Source organism: Bactrocera latifrons, unplaced genomic scaffold, assembly GCF_001853355.1.
Source record: "Bactrocera latifrons isolate USDA-ARS-PBARC rearing strain unplaced genomic scaffold, ASM185335v1 scaffold_107, whole genome shotgun sequence".
Classification (NCBI taxonomy): domain Eukaryota; kingdom Metazoa; phylum Arthropoda; class Insecta; order Diptera; family Tephritidae; genus Bactrocera; species Bactrocera latifrons.
The window spans coordinates 11,233-13,011 of record NW_017534486.1 but is presented as its reverse complement, the minus strand read 5'-3'; the positions used below and the strand labels follow the sequence as shown (position 1 = coordinate 13,011).

General features: G+C 39.0%; 1 protein-coding gene across 1 annotated transcript in view; it reads right to left on the bottom strand.

The window, feature by feature from the left end:
• Window positions 1–1,779, bottom strand: part of LOC108970494 — a 16,362-nt gene that overhangs the window by 3,554 nt on the left and 11,029 nt on the right. Inside the window, exon 3 of the mRNA XM_018935929.1 lies at window positions 103–276. Coding sequence (XP_018791474.1) covers window positions 103–276 — 174 coding nt within the window. The remainder of the gene's footprint in view (window positions 1–102; window positions 277–1,779) is intronic.

Here is a 1,779-nt window from a genome sequence, read left to right as displayed (position 1 = left end):
TACTTCACTCTTTAGTGCATATACAGTTATATATTTACTCTCCATGCATATGTATCCTTATAATGGACGCATATAGCGTGTTTGTATGTGTATTGTGCTTACCTCATTCCAACCGTAGCTATTTTTCGCCTGCACTATCGCTTCGTAGTAAGCGCCAGGATGTAGATTCTTTATGGTATATGACATGATGTGTGTAAGTGGCTCCGATGCGGGACGATGTTCAGGTGTCAGTATGAAGTCATGCCATCTTCCTGGCTGTTGGAATGTGTCATTCATCTGCAGAGAGTTGAGAGATAAATTGTGAAATCTTATTATATGTATATATACAAGTGAGTGGAGGTAAAGTTAAAATTTTATTTATTAATCCTAGAAGACGGAATATATTTCACGTTACCCGCATAAATACAATACGTTTTGGGCTTTGTGAGATCACAGATATTCATATATGTTTTACAAGTGGAATGTAAATGTTTTCTTCCCAGATTAGTAATCACCCTAATGTAAATTAATCCAGAAAATACTGACTTATACTCTAATGAAGATTACATTCAAACAAATGAACTAACTCCGAAGTTCTCATATGATTACGCAGTGGAAATACAGAAATTTAAAAATTGAAATTTAGTTAGCAAGCTGTATTCTTCTAAACACAGAAGAGAGACTGATTCTAGTTTTTATTTTTTTTCTTCAATCAATCAATTTGAGAGAAAAATACTGCGCACCACTTCGTTTGGATTGGCTCTGTAACTTCTAATATTGTTTTCGAGCGAAAGTTCGTATTTCGAAGTAGCTGCGCCCTTGAAGACATCCGGTGAAGGTATCTTTTCATCCTTCAAATGTAGAGCAACCAGATTGTACCATACTGAATACTTTCCGAGCTAACGGTTATTCAAGCATTTTCTAAAGAAAGAACCTAAGTGCCTTCTTATCTGATGAGTTGGCACGCTTTCCTCTAAGCTGCCTTAGAATAGCTCTTTCAAACACTGTTTGAAGCAATGTACCTTAGAAGAACACTTTAAGCCTTGCAACACAGTACATATCATAAATTTTTTTTGCGGTAGTTTTGATGGGTGGCAGACTAAAAGCTTCTGCTTGTAGACCAAAGGGCACTTAGTAGTAGTGTAATGGTCATCACAGGACACCTACTCTTAAGATTGAAAATTGAAATAGTGGATTCGACGGAAACAACTGATCGTAACAGCACGGCGACAATCAATAGACACATCGTTCATGGGAAATAGATGAGCGATTTTGTAGGTTATGAAGATCGTCATGTACTTTGTTGAGATTATGAGGAAACTTATCTGTAATTCGAAACAGTACAATYGTTGTTGTTGTTGCAACAGGTACCTAATCCCCRTTAGKAAGGTAGGGATTAGATAAGTGTCATCTACGTCATCTACGTCATTCAACGGTAGGCCCAGGAAACGTGCTGTTTCGGACGGGTCGGACCATAGGGAGAGGGATGTCAGCTKTGTCGGTTTAGAAGAGTATGCAAAGAGTTGGCCAGTGTCATGCGGGGTGTTAAAATGTTAGGGTTTATTATAGATAAGTAGGAGTTTAAACCTGCTACAGTATCCAGAGTGAAACTGACCCTAGCACTCYCGTTTTTCGCGGCAACTCGAGCTCCTGGTCTCCAAACACGCCATTCACTGAGAGGGTGTCGTGAAGGTGTTAATAGCTCCACTATGAATGACGGTCAGTGCATGTCTGTAGTAAGTTGCGTCCGAAGTCAGGTCAGCGTATTGATTTATGTCATCTAGGTACTAGTTTTCGAGA